Source organism: Panulirus ornatus, chromosome 33 (genome assembly GCF_036320965.1).
Source record: "Panulirus ornatus isolate Po-2019 chromosome 33, ASM3632096v1, whole genome shotgun sequence".
Taxonomy (NCBI): Eukaryota; Metazoa; Arthropoda; class Malacostraca; order Decapoda; family Palinuridae; genus Panulirus; species Panulirus ornatus.
Genome location: NC_092256.1, coordinates 5,809,469 through 5,829,331, shown reverse-complemented (window position 1 = coordinate 5,829,331; position 19,863 = coordinate 5,809,469). Strand labels below are relative to the sequence as shown.

The window sequence follows — 19,863 nt, the reverse complement described above, 5'->3', positions numbered from 1 at the left end:
ACAGATGAAAAAAGGCCTAATAAACTCACATCCATTTTCTAGCTGTCAGGTGTAAGGAACAAAAATAAGCCCGTTATTATCCACAGCCAGGCTTACCAAACCTTTCGATGGCTTTCCACAGTTGCTTCCTGTACCTTGGAAGGATGTAAGGTAAATGGAAACATATTTGGTTATGATTAGCTCAGAAAGATAAAGATACGGAAAAAATAGATAACAAGGAAAAAGAGATGAGCGTATGAGAATATGATGTATTGAGAAAAATACTTGTGGTAAAATCCTACTTCTTAACAGTGAGTGGGTCGCCTTCAGGATCACCATCTGGTAGTTCTTCCTCTGCTACCTCAGAAAAGTCCTTCAACAGTTCACTGATGGCTGCTACCACCCTCACCTCCAGCCTACGCCACCATGGGTCCTTAGGGCTCACCAATGCTGCCCCTGCCAAGGGTAATCCAGTTGCTGCCGCTCCTGCTACTGCAGCTCCTAAGTTAGACTCACTGCTGAGGGATCCAATCTCACCAGGAACACCTGACAGAGGAGAGGTTCACATTTGAAGGCTGTATGATGGTCATGATAAATATCTGGCTGCAGTGGTCAAAGCTTCTGTCTAGTGTTGGGGTTACATCTTAACGTCTAAGTAACCTTTTTGAGCTTTTATATATGACAGTTGTATTTCATAAATAGATGAAGCCTAATTAAGTTACACATAGGTGAAACATGCAATACAAACGGATGTTCTGAGGAAGAGGACATCTTCCTATATTGGAGCAATGGCATAGCCAAAATTAATAGTTCTGAAATGGCATTATGGACCATCTTAAAACTAGGTAAATATGTCAAATAGGACTAAAGAGCATAACCAGATTAATTTTCAACTTAAGTAATTTCCAAAAAAACAATACCTTTCTAGTCTCTATGTAACCGACAATCAGATATTATCAATGAGGCAGAGTCTGGTGAGGGGAGGGCCGTGCAACGGGTGGAGGACTGTTCCAGAGGTAAGGGTTGGGAGGGAGAAACCATGTGGGAGGTAGAAGGACTCGGTGAAAAGGACGGAAGAGTAACGGTCAGAGAGAGGGAGGGTCTTGAAGGGGAAGAGAAAAAAATACACACACACACACACACACACACACACATATATATATATATATATATATATATATATATATATATATATATATATATATATATATATACATATATTTATTTATTTATTCATTTATTTTGCTTTGTCGCTGTCTCCCGCGTTAGCGAGGTAGCGCAAGGAAACAGACGAAAGAATGGCCCAACTCACCCACATACACATGAATATACATAAACGTCCAAACACGCGAATATACATACCTATACATCTCAATGTATACATATATATATACACACACAGACATACACATATATATATACATATGTACATAATTCCTACTGTCTGCCTTTATTCATTCCCATCGCCACCTCGCCACACATGGAATTACAACCCCCTCCCCCTCATGTGTGCGAGGTAGCGCTAGGAAAAGACAACAAAGGCCCCATTCGTTCACACTCAGTCTCTAGCTGTCATGTAATAATGCACCGAAATCACAGCTCCCTTTCCACATCCAGGCCCCACAGAACTTTCCATGGTTTACCCCAGACGCTTCAAATGCCCTGGTTCAATCCATTGACAGCACGTCGACCCCGGTATACCACATCGTTCCAATTCACTCTATTCCTTGCACGCCTTTTACCTTCCTGCATGTTCAGGCCCCGATCACTCAAAATCTTTTTCACTCCATCTTTCCACCTCCAATTTGGTCTCCCACTTCTCCTCATTCCCTCCACCTCTGACACATTTATCCTCTTGGTCAATCTTTCCTCACTCATTCTCTCGATGTGACCAAACCATTTCAAAACACCCTCTTCTGCTCTCTCACCCACACTCTTTTTAGTACTACACATCTCTCTTACCCTATCATTACTTACTCGATCAAACCACCTCACCCCACATCTTGTCCTTAAACATCTCATTTCCAGCACATCCACCCTCCTCCTAACAACTCTATCCATAGTCCACGCCTCGCAGCCATACAACATTGTTGGAACCACTATTCCTTCAAACATACCCATTTTTGCTTTCCGAGATAATGTTCTCGACTTCCACATATTCATCAAGGCTCCAAGAATTTTTGCCCCCTCCCCCACCCTATGATTTACTTCCGCTTCCATGGATACATACGCTGCCAAATCCACTCCCAGATATCTAAAACACTTCACATCCTCCAGTTTTTCTCCATTCAAACTTACCTCCCAATTGACTTGACCCTCAACCCTACTGTACCTAGTAACCTTGCTCTTATTCACATTTACTCTCAACTTTCTTCATTCACACACTTTACCAAACTCAGTCACCAGCTTCTGCAGTTCCTCACATGAATCAGCCACCAGCGCTGTATCATCAGTGAACAACAACTGACTCATTTCCCAGGCTCTCTCATCCACAACAGACTGCATACTTGCCCCTCTTTCCAAAACTCTTCCATTCACCTCCCTAACAACCCCATCCATAAACAAATTAAACAACCATGAAGACATCACACACCCCTGCCGCAAACCAATCACTTTCCTCTCTTCCTTACATCCTCGATAAAAACTTTTCACTGCTTCTAACAACTTGCCTCCCACCCCATATACTACTAATACCTTCCACAGAGCATCTCTATCATACGCCTTCTCCAGATCCATGAATGCTACATACAAATCCATTTGCTTTTCTAAGTATTTCTCACATACATTCTTCAAAGCAAACACCTGATCCACACATCCTCTACCACTTCCGAAACCACACTGCTCTTCCCTAATCTGATGCTCTGTATATCCCTTCACCCTCTCAATCAATACCCTCCAATATAATTTACAAGGAATACTCAACAAACTTATACCTCCGTAATTTGAGCACTCACTCTTATCCCCTTTGCCTTTGTACAATGGCACTATGCAAGCATTCCGCCAATCCTCAGGCACCTCACCATGCATCATACATACATTAAATAATCTTACCAACCAGTCAACAATACAGTCACCCCCTTTTTTAATAAATTCCACTGCAATATCATCCAAACCTGCTGCCTTGCCGGCTTTCATCTTCCGCAATGCTTTTACCACCTCTTCTCTGTTTACCAGATCATTTTCCCTAACCCTCTCACTTTGCACACCACCTCGACCAAAACACCCTATATCTGCCACTCTATCATCAAACACATTTAACAAACCTTCAACATACTCACTCCATCTCCTTCTCACATCACCACTACTTGTTATCACCTCCCCATTTGCGCCCTTCACTGAAGTTCCCATTTGTTCCCTTGTCTTACGCACTTTATTTACCTCCTTCCAAAACATCTTTTTATTCTCCCTAAAATTTAATGATACTCTCTCACCCCATCTCTCATTTGATCTCTTTTTCACATCCTGCACTTTTCTCTTTACCTCCTGCCTCTTTCTTTTATACATCTCCCACTCATTTGCATTATTTCCCTGCAAAAATCGTCCAAATGCCTCTCTCTTCTCTTTCACTAATAATCATACTTCTTCATCCCACCACTCACTACCCTTTCTAATCTGCCCACCTCCCACGCTTCTCATGTCACAAGCATCTTATGCGCAAGCCATCACTGCTTCCCTAAATACATCCCATTCCCCCCGAACCTTTTTCCATTCTGTACTCAATCTCTCCTGGTATTTCCTCACACAAGTCTCCTTCCCGAGCTCACTTACTCTCACCACTCTCTTTACCCCAACATTCTGTCTTCTTTTCTGAAAACCTCTACAAACCTTCACCTTCGTCTCCACAAGATAATGATCAGACATCCCTCCAGTTGCACCTCTCAGCACATCAACATCAAAAAGTCTCTCTTTCGCGCGCTTATCAATTAACACGTAATCCAATAACGCTCTCTGGCCATCTCTCCTACTTACATACGTATATTTATGTATATCTCTCTTTTTAAACCATGTATTCCCAATCACCAGTGCTTTTTCAGCACATAAATCTACAAGCTCTTCACCATTTGTATTTACAACACTGAACACCCCATGTATACCAATTATTCCCTCAACTGCCACATAACTCACCTTTGCATTCAAATCACCCATCACTATAACCCGGTCACGTTCATCAAAAGCACTAACACACTCATTCAACTGCTCCCAAAACACCTGCCTCTCATGATCTTTCTTCTCATGCCCAGGTGCATATGCACCAATAATCACCCATCTCTCTCCATCAACTTGCAGTTTTACCCATATCAATCTACAGTTTACTTTCTTACTCTCTATCATATACTCCCACCACTCCTGTTTCAGGAGTAGTGCTACTCCTTCCCTTGCTCTTGTCCTCTCACTAACCCCTGCCTTTACTCCCAAGACATTCCCAAACCACTCTTCCCCTTTACCCTTGAGCTTCGTTTCACTCAGAGCCAAAACCTCCAGGTTCCTTTCCTCAAACATACTGCCTATCTCTCCTTTTCTCTCATCTTGGTTACATCCACACACATTTAAACACCCTAATCTGAGCCTTCGAGGAGGATGAGCACTCCCCGCGTGACTCCTTCTTCTGTTTCCCCTTTTAGAAAGTTAAAATACAAGGAGGGGAGGGTTCCTAGCCCCCGTCTCTCTTTCCCTTTAGTCGTCTTCTACGACACGTGGGGAATATATATATATATATATATATATATATATATATATATATTCTTAATATTCTTAATACCTTCCACAGAGCATCTCTATCAACTCTATCATATGCCTTCTCCAGATCCATAAATGCTACATACAAATCCATTTGCTTTTCTAAGTATTTCTCACATACATTCTTCAAAGCAAACACCTGATCCACACATCCTCTACCACTTCTGAAACCGCACTGCTCTTCCCCAATCTGATGCTCTGTACATGCCTTCACCCTCTCAATCAATACCCTCCCATATAGTTTACCAGGAATACTCAACAAACTTATACCTCTGTAATTTGAGCACTCACTCTTATCCCCTTTGCCTTTGTACAATGGCACTATGCACGCATTCCGCCAATCCTCAGGCACCTCACCATGAGTCATACATACATTAAATAACCTTACCAACCAGTCAACAATACAGTCACCCCCTTTTTTAATAAATTCCACTGCAATACCATCCAAACCTGCTGCCTTGCCGGCTTTCATCTTCCGCAAAGCTTTTACTACCTCTTCTCTGTTTACCAAATCATTTTCCCTAACCCTCTCACTTTGCACACCACCTCGACCAAAACACCCTATATCTGCCACTCTGTCATCAGACACATTCAACAAACCTTCAAAATACTCATTCCATCTCCTTCTCACATCACCACTACTTGTTATCACCTCCCCATTTACGCCCTTCACTGAAGTTCCCATTTGCTCCCTTGTCTTACGCACCCTATTTACCTCCTTCCAGAACATCTTTTTATTCTCCCTAAAATTTACTGATAGTCTCTCACCCCAACTCTCATTTGCCCTTTTTTTCACCTCTTGCACCTTTCTCTTGACCTCCTGTCTCTTTCTTTTATACTTCTCCCACTCAATTGCATTTTTTCCCTGCAAAAATCGTCCAAATGCCTCTCTCTTCTCTTTCACTAATACTCTTACTTCTTCATCCCACCACTCACTACCCTTTCTAAACAGCCCACCTCCCACTCTTCTCATGCCACAAGCATCTTTTGCGCAATCCATCACTGATTCCCTAAATACATCCCATTCCTCCCCCACTCCCCTTACTTCCATTGTTCTCACCTTTTTCCATTCTGTACACAGTCTCTCCTGGTACTTCCCCACACAGGTCTCCTTCCCAAGCTCACTTACTCTCACCACCTTCTTCACCCCAACATTCACTCCTCTTTTCTGAAAACCCATACTAATCTTCACCTTAGCCTCCACAAGATAATGATCAGACATCCCTCCAGTTGCACCTCTCAGCACATTAACATCCAAAAGTCTCTCTTTCGCACGCCTGTCAATTAACACGTAATCCAATAACGCTCTCTGGCCATCTCTCCTGCTTACATAAGTATACTTATGTATATCTCGCTTTTTAAACCAGGTATTCCCAATCATCAGTCCTTTTTCAGCACATAAATCTACAAGCTCTTCACCATTTCCATTTACAACACTGAACACCCCATGCATACCAATTATTCCCTCAACTGCCACATTACTCACCTTTGCATTCAAATCACCCATCACTATAACCCGGTCTCGTGCATCAAAACCGCTAACACACTCATTCAGCTGCTCCCAAAACACTTGCCTCTCATGATCTTTCTTCTCATGCCCAGGTGCATATGCACCAATAATCACCCACCTCTCTCCATCAACTTTCAATTTTACCCATATTAATCGAGAATTTACTTTCTTACATTCTATCACATACTCCCACAACTCCTGTTTCAGGAGTATTGCTACTCCTTCTCTGTGGAAGGTATTAAGAATATATGGTGTGGGAGGCAAGTTGTTAGAAGCAGTGAAAAGTTTTTATCGAGGATGTAAGGCATGTGTACGTGTAGGAAGAGAGGAAAGTGATTGGTTCTCAGTGAATGTAGGTTTGCGGCAGGGGTGTGTGATGTCTCCATGGTTGTTTAATTTGTTTATGGATGGGGTTGTTAGGGAGGTAAATGCAAGAGTCCTGGAAAGAGGGGCAAGTATGAAGTCTGTTGGGGATGAGAGAGCTTGGGAAGTGAGTCAGTTGTTGTTCGCTGATGATACAGCGCTGGTGGCTGATTCATGTGAGAAACTGCAGAAGCTGGTGACTGAGTTTGGTAAAGTGTGTGGAAGAAGAAAGTTAAGAGTAAATGTGAATAAGAGCAAGGTTATTAGGTACAGTAGGGTTGAGGGTCAAGTCAATTGGGAGGTGAGTTTGAATGGAGAAAAACTGGAGGAAGTGAAGTGTTTTAGATATCTGGGAGTGGATCTGTCAGCGGATGGAACCATGGAAGCGGAAGTGGATCATAGGGTGGGGGAGGGGGCGAAAATTTTGGGAGCCTTGAAAAATGTGTGGAAGTCGAGAACATTATCTCGGAAAGCAAAAATGGGTATGTTTGAAGGAATAGTGGTTCCAACAATGTTGTATGGTTGCGAGGCGTGGGCTATGGATAGAGTTGTGCGCAGGAGGATGGATGTGCTGGAAATGAGATGTTTGAGGACAATGTGTGGTGTGAGGTGGTTTGATCGAGTAAGTAACGTAAGGGTAAGAGAGATGTGTGGAAATAAAAAGAGCGTGGTTGAGAGAGCAGAAGAGGGTGTTTTGAAATGGTTTGGGCACATGGAGAGAATGAGTGAGGAAAGATTGACCAAGAGGATATATGTGTCGGAGGTGGAGGGAACGAGGAGAAGAGGGAGACCAAATTGGAGGTGGAAAGATGGAGTGAAAAAGATTTTGTGTGATCGGGGCCTGAACATGCAGGAGGGTGAAAGGAGGGCAAGGAATAGAGTGAATTGGAGCAATGTGGTATACAGGGGTTGACGTGCTGTCAGTGGATTGAATCAAGGCATGTGAAGCGTCTGGGGTAAACCATGGAAAGCTGTGTAGGTATGTATATTTACGTGTGTGGACGTGTGTATGTACGTGTGTATGGGGGTTGGGCCATTTCTTTCGTCTGTTTCCTCGCGCTACCTCGCAAACGCGGAAGACAGCGACAAAGTATAAAAAAAAAAAAAAAAAAAAAAAAAAAAAAATATATATATATATATATATATATATATATATATATATATATATATATATATATATACGAACAAAGTGCATAGGAACGCGCACCTTCATAGAACATAAAAACCTCCAACAGCCAGGATCGAACCCCATTCTGCCAAGTCGTGAGCACTGGTCAGAAACTTTGCATAAAGTGTTCTCATTACACAGCTTTATTTATGCATCACCATATAAAACACTTCCACATCATTTCTTGAGAAAATGCCCTTCACAGATTTCCTAAATAACAGCAAATACAAATGAAAAAGAGAGAAGAATGAGTGAAAACGTGGGTGGCAGTGTTCAGCTCATACAGTCTTGTTTATGCATTAGGTTTCAGCCAGCCACCGTATGTGTGAGACTTGAGGACACTAGTACTGTTTCCTGGTTGGAGGACTGGTGGCTAACCACGTAGGAAGCACACACAAGCTGTTTCTTAATCATAATTCGTAGCCTGAGGTTAAAATACAAGTTTTGCAGCATGAAAAAAAGAAAATTATCAAAACCAGATCTCAATTAGCATCAGGGAGAGTATATGCTCATCTGGTAGTGAAAAGACCGATTTTTCCCCTATCTAGTGAGTATCAACCAGGATTTCACCCTCTTAGTCCTCCATAATATATATATATATATATATATATATATATATATATATATATATATATATATATATATATATATATATATATATGACATTCTCATTCATGCAGCTCCAGCAACCTATTTATATCAATTGGTACAAAGCTGCAGATGGTGCCTTCCGGCAACCAACCAACCAACATGGCTGAGTCTGTGCCCAAAGCTTGTCACTTTAAGGGCTCAAAAAACGTTTATCCTAAAAGGACAGCAATGAAGAAATACTTTGGAAAAACATGGAAGTTCCTATCTCCAGCATAGAATCGGTTTTTTCACATCTAAAAACTTTCACTTCTTATCTCTAGACTGAGCCGTGGGAACATTAGAAACCATATCAACATGAAGGTAAAACTTAACTCACTTCGTATCTGTTCAGGAACTTACTCTCCTGATGATGGCATGCTCAAGACCGAACAAGGGAGGCAGACCAGATCTAAACAGCTGTATCATTCAACATGGTATAGGTCGAATGCCATAGGCCTCTTTTGCTGATGTCAACATAGAAGGAATTCCTTGATTAAGAAAGCTAAGGCAGAAGCCGATCTTCTTACATCATAGGTCATTGCAGCCAGCTTTGTTATAATATAAGTCTAACGTGAAATGTTCAATGCTAAAACAAGCTTTCTGTTCTCTGCGGTAGAGTCATATGCCAGTTTCTTTCCTGTTTACTCCGGCCAGTACGTACACGATAAAAACTCATGAATCAGCTGCTTCTGCTTGGAGGAGAACCATTCAGCCATGAACGCTTTCACTAGAATACCACACATTGTTACCAGATGCAACTGCCTAAATCTAAGTGGGCAAAGGGTGAGGTGGCTCATACAAGATCTACATCCTCACGTTATGTAATAATTTGTGAAACTGTGACACTCTTATAGGGTAAGACTCTTAGTGCTCATATTCACTTGCAACAACAACTTCCCAAGATACCACACATCTCACTACATATAAAATGACAGGTGTACCTCATACACCAGGCAGGAAAGCAGCACTAGATAAAGGGCGCATGGCCAATAGTATCATTTTCTCTAAAAACTTGAGCTATATTACTGTATTCAAAACTTGATCGCCGCGCCCCGCGTCAGCGAGGTAGCGCCAGGAATCAGAGGAAGAAAGACCAATCCACTTATATACTCACAAATACATACACCCTCATACATGCACATATACATGTACATATCAAAATATATACATACATATACACAGCCGTATACATATATACACATGTACATATTCATATTCGCTTGCCCTCATCCATCCCAGCCCCACCACGCCCTACAGGAAACAGCATTGCCACCCCCTGCGTCAGCGAGGGAGCGCCAGGAAAACAGACAAGACAGTCTCTAGCAGTCGTGTGTAATGCACCGAAACCACAGCTCCCTTTCCACATCCAGGCCCCATAGATCTATCAATGGTTTACCCCAGACGTTTCACAAGCCCTGATTCAGTCTATTGGCAGCACGTCGACCCCGGTATACCACATCGTTTCAATTCAATCTATTCCTTGCACACTTCTCACCCTCCTGAATGTTCAGGCTCCGATGGCTCAAAATTTTTTTTCACTCCATCCTTCCACCTCCAATTAGGTCTCCCGCTTCTTCTTGTTCCCTCCACCTCTGACACATTATTCTCTTTGTCAACCTTTCCTCACTTATTCTTTCCATATGTCCAAACCACTTCTACACACCTTCTGCTCTCTCAACCATACTTTATATTTTCACACATCTCTCTTACCCTTACATTACTTACTCGATCAAGCAATCTCACACCACATATTGTCCTCAAATATCTAATTTCCAACATATGCACCCTCCTCCGAAGAACCCTATCTACAGCCCATGCCTCGTAACCATATAACATTGTTGGAACCAATACGTATATATATATATATATATATATATATATATATATATATATATATATATATATATATATATATATTATCCCTGGGGATAGGGGAGAAAGAATACTTCCCACGTATTCCCTGCGTGTCGTAGGCGACTAAAAGGGAAGGGAGCGGGGGGCTGGAAATCCTCCCCTCTCGTTTTTTTTTTTTTTTTTAATTTTCCAAAAGAAGGAACAGAGAAGAGGTCCAGGTGAGGATATTCCCTCAAAGGCCCAGTCCTCTGTTCTTAACGCTACCTCGCTATCGCGGGAAATAGCGAATAGTATGAAAAAAAAAAATATATACACACACAGACATACACATATATTCACATGTATATAATTCATACTGTCTGCCTTTATCTATTCCCATCGCCACTCCGCCACACATGGAATAACAACCCCCTCCCCCCTCATGTGTGCGAGGTAGCGCTAGGAAAAGACAACAAAGGCCCCTTTCGTTCACACTCAGTCTCTAGCTGTCATGTAATAATGCACCGAAACCACAGCTCCCTTTCCACATCCAGGCCCCACAGAACTTTCCATGGTTTACCCCAGACGCTTCACATGCCCTGGTTCAATCCATTGACAGCACGTCGCCCCGGTATACCACATCGTTCCAATTCATTCTATTCCTTACACTCCTTTCACCCTCCTGCATGTTCAGGCCCCGATCACTCAAAATGTTTTTCACTCCATCTTTTCACCTCCAATTTGGTCTCCCACTTCACCTCGTTCCCTCCACCTCTGACATATATCCTCTTGGTCAATCTTTCCTCATTCATTCTCTCCATGTGACCAAACCATTTCAAAACACCCTCTTCTGCTCTCTCAACCACACTCTTTTTATTTCCACACATCTCTCTTACCCTATTGTTACTTACTCGATCAAACCACCTTACACCACATATTGTCCTCAAACATCTCATTTCCAGCACATCCATCCTCCTGCGCACAACTCTATCCGTATAGCTTTAATTAGATTGCCTCGATTGGGGCTTCAGTTGCCCGTCTCAGCATACATACACACACACACACACACACACACACTTACACATATATATATATATATATATATATATATATATATATATATATATATATATATATATATATATATATATATATATACATATATATATATATATATATATATATATATATATATATATATATATATATATATATATATATATATATATATATATATATATATATAAGTATATATATATAAGTATATATATATATATATATATATATATATATATATATATATATATATATATATATATATATATATACGATATTGTTGGAGTTATGGAGACACAACGTACCAGAAAAATCTCATATTCTATGCAGGGATATACACGGTAGCATGGAACAAATACGTGGGAGGAAACAGCCTTAACACTCAGGAAATATTGACAGATGACCCATTGAAAGAATACGCAATGAGAAGAAAATGTACGAAAGAAAATGCATAGCAGTATTGATAAGAAAAATCCCCTCCAGCCTTGATGAGCCGGATCATGTATATACAGTTTTAACAATTCAGGAACCTAACTAGGATGGTAATTAAGCATTTAAATACAAACTTTTCAGAGAAGGTAGAGTACAAACAATGGAGGATCTCAGTTTTAAGATAGAAATTTGGGGAATGTGGATTGTCATGGCAACACAGAGTTATGGAGATAAGTTCTTAAGTCTATACGGGAAAATGTCCAACACCAATACTCTGGGAAGAAAGAGACGGATACACCATCACTACTCGGTCTTATCTTCATACTTACTAGCATGGAAACTCAAAACATCGTCTACAATATACCATCGAGAAAAAAAAATACATAGTCATGTATTATTTCAGTTTGGTTATGCTGTAAACGAGGATGCAAAGAGGAATAGATATAAGATCAGACTCAAGTGGGAGATATACTCGTGGGAACTACACAGAACTCAGCAATTTTCATGGCAACACAAACTGGGATATGAAGTGTAGCAGTCAGGAACCAGAGCATTGTGGTGGAAGGTAGTGTGACATCTAGAATGAAGGAGTATGAATACTGGTAACTCCAGCCTTAAATACAGAGGGAAAGTTAAAAGAATGAGAGAAGAGTGATCATTTAAAGATGACAAGAAGTGAAGGAGCTTCGCTTTATACTGTAACGATGTAGGTGGCACTCCAGCCAGCAAGCACTTTTATAAGAGCAAGATACGAGCCAAGGAGGATATGAAATAAAGAACAGAGAAACTTTGCAAATATTGTGGACAAAAACCGACATAATCCTAAAGTTTTCCATGCATTCATTAGGAGTCTGTTGTCGGTTTTAGCGCAGCCAATCATGCTAAGGGATTCAGAAGGGAAAGTCACAGAGGATGATGTAAGAATATGTGAGTAAATGAACAACAAATGCAAAATTTCATGACTGAAAAATACGCTCCCAACACCAGGGGGATGGAGTGGAAAAGAAGGCACAAGAGAACACTGAAATCTCTAAAGAAAGCAAACAAAATACTAAAGGGTCTTAACCCAAGGTCCTGATGAAATTTCTTCATACGAGGTGAGGATGTATGCAGGTCCATTGGACAAACAGTATGAAACGTTCATGACGTCATTGGAAAAGAGTAATGTGCCGTGGGAGTCGAGGAAGGGAAACGGTATACCTGTCAATAATAAGATACAGACCAATCTCCCTGTTGTGGTCTGCGGATGGATGATTTCCTACACCAGAACAAACCTCAAAAATTCCTGTGAAAGACTGTTGTGTTTGAGACAAATGAAAAGGGCTGGGAAAATTGACTGTCTGGACTGCCACAAAGAATTAGACACTGAACTTTACAGGAGGTTGGTAGAGAAGCTGGGTATCCAGGCAGGAATATGTGGTAGACTCCGTTCATGAACAGAAGGGAAAGGAAGAAAGAACGCATTAGAGAAGCCTCCTCGAAATGGGTTGAGGTCACTCGTGGCATACCGCAGGGGATGGTTCTGAAACCATTGCTCTTCTTGAGCTGTGTGAATGACTCGCCTTAAGGATTGAACTCCTGTCTGATCATGTCTGCGTATGATGCTGAGGTGATGAGGGGAGTTAAAATCGAGAAGGACTGTATTAACCTACACTGGACCGAAATAAACTCCAAAGTTGGTCCGATACATGCTGATGAAATTCAACCTAAGGAATGAAGATAGGGAACAAGGAGACCTTAACATAAATATCATCTGGCAGAATATATCCTGCAGGAATCTATTACAAAGGCTAGGGAGTCGACATCGTTCCAAACCTCTCGTTACAGTACGTCTGTAACTGGCAGTATTTCATTAAATTATCTCATGTATCAACTCAAAATATTCTTTTCTTTTATTGTGAGAACCTACATGTGTGTGAGACAGGTATCGCGTGCTGTTACTCATTCTTTTAATTACGGTATTTCAAGTGAAGCCTTTCATCCAGACCTCTGCCACATGGGATTTTTTTGTTACCAACTTCACTAATTATGATCAAGTAGCCCTGCGCTACGCCATCAGTTATCATGGTAGGGTGAGGGAGTGTTTTCATGCATATCCAGTACAGGAAATTAATGCATATCTATCTAATATTTATTAACTGAACACCGGAACATAGTCAAATTTGACATTCAGCGCTGACTTTTAATGTAATTGCGCGACGCATGTATTCATAGTATTTACTGTCATAAAACTGACATTATACCTGGATTTACTGCGACTTCCTCCCTCATGGAAATGCCTAAGTGTGCCGGTGAGGCACGAAAGCTCCAAAGTACAACATCTAAAACACCAGTGCACCAATTTACCGGTACACAGGAGCTCCAGTTCTCTATGTTCGCACTGACATACTGGCTTGGTTGCTTGCCACTCCTGAGCACGCAGGCAAGCCTGAGGGCAATGTAAACACAAGTATTGATTGATACGAGACAACACAACACCACCAAGGGCAGGGAACCGCTACCCTCCCCACGTCTAACTGCCACCAAGCACCAACTCCACAACACAGTTAATGCGACACACACACACACACACACACACACACTGCACGCAGTACGAACATACTCTCACCACCATCCGACGTGGCTAAAACTTATTTCCATCTGATAATGACAGTTATAGAACCATATAAAAATGTTTCTGGCCGATGCAGATGATACGAGGTATGAATGAATTTTTCCCATATTTGTTCGCCGTCAGCGAGGTAGCGCCAGAGACAGGAGAAATGACCTTATTCGCTCACAACCATTCTCTCCATGTCATGTGTAATGCACTGTAATAACCCCTACCCACAACCAAGCCCCACAGACTTTTCCATGGCTTCTCCCGACTGCTTCATATGCCTTGGTTCAGGTCACTGACACCACGTCGACCCATGTATATCACATAGCTCTAATTTACTCTATCCCCTGCACTCCTTATATCTTCCTGCATAATCAGGCCCTGAGCATCTAAAACCATATTCACTCCATCTTTCCATATCCAATTCGGTCTCTTTATCTTCCTTTCTCCCTCCACTTTTGACGTACATATCCTCTTTGTCAACCTCTCCATATGTCCAAACCATTTCAGCACTCACATTTCAATTCTCTCATCTTTATTCTTCATATTACCACACCTCTGTCTTACACTACCTCTATTCATTCGAGGAACACTCCCACTTTGTATTATCTTTAAACATTTCATACCTAACACATTCAGCCCCTTCCGTACGTTCTCATCTATAGTCCATGACTTCAAATATACCCATCTTCGTCCTCCCGTATAGTGGCATCTCTTCCCTTGCAACCCTCAATGCTCCCTAAAGATTTGCCCCCTTACCAAAACTATGACTCACCTCCGCTTCCATGGATCCAATCGGTCACGTCCATTTCCAGGTACCTAAACTTCACTTCCTCCAAGTTTTCTCCGCCCAAACTCACATCTCAACTAACCAGTTTGCAAAGCTAAACCTAAAAACTTTGCCTTTATTGATATTTACTTTCAATTTTCTTTTATATACTCTCCCAGACTCAGGCATCAACTTCAGAAAAAGCAACTGTCTCACTTCCCAGACCTCTTCACCCCCAACAAACTGCATACCTGACCCTCACTCCGAGACCCTTGCATTAATCCCAATCACCAACCCATCCATTAACAAATCAAACAGCCATGGTGACAACGCATCTATGCCGGAGACCCACCTTCACCTGGAACAAATCGTATCCCTCTTTACCTTCCCCTTGCACACACACCTTTCTTGATGAAAACTCCTCACCTCTTCTAATTGTTATCATTCCTCACTATCTATCTATCTAACTATTTACCTATCAATCTAAAAATTTATATAAATATATATATATATATATATATATATATATATATATATATATATATATATATATATATATATATATATATATATATATTTTTTTTTTTTTTTTTTTGCTTTGTCGCTGTCTCCCGCGTTTGCCATGTAGCGCAAGGAAACAGACGAAAGAAATGGCCAAACCCACCCCCATACACATGTATATACATACGTCCACACACGCAAATATACATACCTACACAGCTTTCCATGGTTTACCCCAGACGCTTCACATGCCCTGATTCAATCCACTGACAGCACGTCAACCCCGGTATACCACATCGCTCCAATTCACTCTATTCCTTGCCCTCCTTTCACCCTCCTGCATGTTCAGGCCCCGATCACAAAAAATCTTTTTCACTCCATCTTTCCACCTCCAATTTGGTCTCCCACTTCTCCTCGTTCCCTCCACCTCCGACACATATATCCTCTTGGTCAATCTTTCCTCACTCATTCTCTCCATGTGCCCAAACCATTTCAAAACACCCTCTTCTGCTCTCTCAACCACGCTCTTTTTATTTCCACACATCTCTCTTACCCTTACGTTACTTACTCGATCAAACCACCTCACACCACACATTGTATTCAAACATCTCATTTCCAGCACATCCATCCTCCTCCGCACAACTCTATCCATAGCCCACGCCTCGCAACCATACAACATTGTTTGAACCACTATTCCTTCAAACATACCCATTTTTGCTTTCCGAGATAATGTTATCGACTTCCACACATTCTTCAAGGCTCCCAGAATTTTCGCCCCCTTCCCCACCCTATGATCCACTTCCGCTTCCATGGTTCCATCCGCTGCCAGATCCACTCCCAGATATCTAAAACACTTTACTTCCTCCAATTTTTCTCCATTCAAACTTACCTCCCAATTGACTTGACCCTCAACCCTACTGTACCTAATTACCTTGCTCTTATTCATATTCACTCTTAACTTTCTTCTTTCACACACTTTACCAAACTCAGTCACCAGCTTCTGCAGTTTCTCACATGAATCAGCCACCAGCGCTGTATCATCAGCGAACAACAACTGACTCACTTCCCAAGCTCTCTCATCCACAACAGACTTCATACTTGCCCCTCTTTCCAAAACTCTTGCATTCACCTCCCTAACAACCCCATCCATAAACAAATTAAACAACCATGGAGACATCACACACCCCTGCCGCAAATCTACATTCACTGAGAACCAATCACTTTCCTCTCTTCCTACACGTACACATGCCTTACATCCTCGATAAAAACTTTTCACTGCTTCTAACAACTTGCCTCCCACACCATATATTCTTAATACCTTCCACAGAGCATCTCTATCAACTCTATCATATGCCTTCTCCAGATCCATAAATGCTACATACAAATCCATTTGCTTTTCTAAGTATTTCTCACATACATTCTTCAAAGCAAACACCTGATCCACACATCCTCTACCACTTCTGAAACCACACTGCTCCTCCCCAATCTGATGCTCTGTACATGCCTTCACCCTCTCAATCAATACCCTCCCATATAATTTACCAGGAATACTCAACAAACTTATACCTCTGTAATTCAAGCACTCACTCTTATCCCCTTTGCCTTTGTACAATGGCACTATGCACGCATTCCGCCAATCCTCATATATATATATATATATATATATATATATATATATATATATATATATATATATATATATATATATATATATATATATATATTCTTGACACTTTCCACTCACCTTTCCCTCCCATACACTCCTCACCGCTTCTGACAGATATCCTCCCACACCATATATTCGTAACATCTCTTCTCTTTTCGTGGAAACACTTGCCATTACTCTATGTTTGCTTACATCCCCGATAAAAACACCCTACATCTGCCACCGTATCAATGAAACACTTTCGACAATCCTTCATAGTCTTACTCCATCTCGTCTTCACCTCATCCCTGTTGCTACTTCCCCATTTGCTCCCTTCATCGATGTCCATTTGCTCTCTTGTTTTTCTTACACTTTTAACCTCCTAAAACATTTCTTATTCGCCTTGAAGTTTGTTGATATTCGCTCACCTCAACTCTCATTTGTCTTCTTTTTCAGTCCCTGTACCCTCCTCTTGACCTCTTGCCGCTTTCTCTTTATATATAGATATATTTTTTTTTGTCGCTGTCTCCCGCGTTTGCGAGGTACGCAAGGAAACAGACGAAAAAGAAATGGCCCAACCCACCCCCATACACATGTATATACATACGTCCACACACGCAAATATACATACCTACACAGCTTTCCATGGTTTACCCCAGACGCTTCACATGCCCTGATTCAATCCACTGACAGCACGTCAACCCCGGTATACCACATCGATCCAATTCACTCTATTCCTTGCCCTCCTTTCACCCTCCTGCAAGTTCAGGCCCCGATCACAAAAAATCTTTTTCACTCCATCTTTCCACCTCCAATTTGGTCTCCCACTTCTCGTTCCCTCCACCTCCGACACATATATCCTCTTGATCAATCTTTCCTCACTCATTCTCTCCATGTGACCAAACCATTTCAAAACACCCTCTTCTGCTCTCTCAACCACGCTCTTTTTATTTCCACACATCTCTCTTACCCTTACGTTACTTACTCGATCAAACCACCTCACACCACACATTATCCTCATACATCTCATTTCCAGCACATCCATCCTCCTGCGCACAACTCTATCCATAGCCCACGCCTCGCAGCCATACAACATTGTTGAACCACTATTCCTTCAAACATACCCATTTTTGCTTTCCGAGATAATGTTCTCGACTTCCACACATTCTTCAAGGCTCCCAGAATTTTCGCCCCTCCCTCACCCTATGATTCACTTCCGCTTCCATGGTTCCATCCGCTGCCAGATCCACTCCCAGATATCTAAAACACTTTACTTCCTCCAGTTTTTCTCCATTCAAACTTACCTCCCAATTGACTTGACCCTCAACCCTACTGTACCTAATAACCTTGCTCTTATTCACATTTACTCTTAACTTTCTTCTTTCACACACTTTACCAAACTCAGTCACCAGCTTCTGCAGTTTCTCACATGAATCAGCCACCAGCGCTGTACCATCAGCGAACAACAACTGACTCACTTCCCAAGCTCTCATCCCCAACAGACTTCATACTTGCCCCTCTTTCCAAAACTCTTGCATTCAGCTCCCTAACAAACCCATCCATAAACAAATTAAACAACCATGGAGACATCACACACCCCTGCCGCAAACCTACATTCACTGAGAGCCAATCACTTTCCTCTCTTCCTACACGTACACATGCCTTACATCCTCAATAAAAACTTTTCACTGCTTCTAACAACTTGCCTCCCACACCATATATTCTTAATACCTTCCACACAACATCTCTATCAACTCTATCATATGCCTTCTCCAGATCCATAAATGCTACATACAAATCCATTTGTTTTTCTAAGTATTTCTCACATACGTTCTTCAAAGGAAACACCTGATCCACACATCCTCTACCACTTCTGAAACCACACTGCTCTTCCCCAGTCTGAAGCTCTGTACATGCCTTCACCCCCTCAATCAATACCCTCCCATATAATTTACCAGGAATACTCAACAAACTTACACCTCTGTAATTTGAGTACTCACTCTTATCCCCTTTGCCTTTGTACAATGGCACTATGCACGCATTCCGCCAATCCTCAGGCACCTCACCATGAATCATACATACATTACATAACTTTACCAACCAGTCAACAATACAGTCACCCCCTTTTTGAATATATTCCACTGCAATACCATCCAAACCTGCTGCCTTGCCAGCTTTCATCTTCCGCAAAGCTACTACTACCTCTTCTCTGTTTACCAAATAATTTTCCCTAACCCTCTCACTTTGCACACCACCTCGACCAAAACACCCTATATCTGCCACTCTATCATCAAACACATTCAACAAACCTTCAAAATACTCACTCCATCTCCTTCTCACATCACCACTACTTGTTATCACCTCCCCATTAGCCCCCTTCACTGAAGTTCCCATCTGCTCCCTTGTCTTACGCACTTTATTTATCTACTTCCAAAACATCTTTTTATTCTCCCTAAAATTTAATGATACTCTCTCACCCCAACTCTCATTTGCCCTCTTTTCACCTCTTGCACCTTTCTCTTGACCTCCTGCCTCTTTCTTTTATACATCTCCCACTCATTTGCATTTTTTCCCTGCAAAAATCGTCGAAATGCCTCTCTCTTCTCTTTCACTAATAATCTTACTTCTTCATCCCACCACT

At 41.6% G+C, this 19,863-nt stretch overlaps 1 protein-coding gene across 5 annotated transcripts in view; it reads right to left on the bottom strand.

Moving 5' to 3' along the window:
- Positions 1-19,863, bottom strand: part of LOC139759418 (uncharacterized) — an 853,213-nt gene that overhangs the window by 142,550 nt on the left and 690,800 nt on the right. For all 5 annotated transcript variants that reach the window (XM_071681513.1, XM_071681509.1, XM_071681512.1 and 2 more), the window contains one exon: positions 282-525. In XM_071681513.1, coding sequence (XP_071537614.1) covers positions 282-525 — 244 coding nt within the window. The remainder of the gene's footprint in view (positions 1-281; positions 526-19,863) is intronic.